Genomic DNA, 592 nt, shown 5'->3' with positions numbered 1-592 from the left:
TTTTTTTTTTTACAGTTCTTAACTAAAGACAAAGCAAATCTAGGCAGACAGCACACTAGGATTGTGAACAGAGCTATTATTTCTGCCCACATGTCATACATCTTTCTAATAATAAAATACTGTTTTTGAGCCCTTTTCCACTGTAGTTGATACAAGAGATGACTGGAAATAACTGAGAACTTGGGTTGCTCACATGAGAACCATGGTTCAACATTTAGATTGTTATCTGAACTGCAGCTCATTAACATGCAAATAGACTCAATGCATAATGTTTCATATTTAATTTTCAATGTATTCTAGTGAATCAATTCATTTGGACAGTTTATGTAAATTACTTTGGTGACTATTTGCTGATTCAAGTCCCTTTGTGGAAGCCGCCGCATTGCATTTGAGTTCTTTTCCATAGAGAAATATTAAGTTAAACACTGCTGTTCATTATTAGATTTTTGTGTATTCTGTGTGTTCGTACCCGCTCTTGGGTACGAGAGGCGTCTTTGACTCTCTCTCTGGGGTGCAGAGGGAGTTGTCCTGACTGCTGTCTGTGGTTAAGGACACTGAATCAGACATGCGTGATGGTGAAGAGCAGTTGCTG

The 592-nt window shown here is 38.0% G+C and overlaps 1 protein-coding gene across 1 annotated transcript in view; it reads right to left on the bottom strand.

Moving 5' to 3' along the window:
* Positions 1-214: 214 nt before the first annotated feature.
* Positions 215-592, bottom strand: part of LOC107576963 (protein LAP2-like) — a 5,033-nt gene continuing 4,655 nt past the window's right edge. Inside the window, exon 6 of the mRNA XM_016263081.1 lies at positions 215-231. Within this exon, the coding sequence (XP_016118567.1) occupies positions 215-231 (17 nt within the window). The remainder of the gene's footprint in view (positions 232-592) is intronic.

The sequence above is a fragment of the Sinocyclocheilus grahami genome, unplaced genomic scaffold (genome assembly GCF_001515645.1).
Source record: "Sinocyclocheilus grahami isolate Dianchi unplaced genomic scaffold, SAMN03320097.WGS_v1.1 scaffold4728.1, whole genome shotgun sequence".
NCBI classification, from domain to species: domain Eukaryota; kingdom Metazoa; phylum Chordata; class Actinopteri; order Cypriniformes; family Cyprinidae; genus Sinocyclocheilus; species Sinocyclocheilus grahami.
Note: the sequence above shows the minus strand (reverse complement) of the source record. Positions and strands in the feature narration are given on the sequence as shown.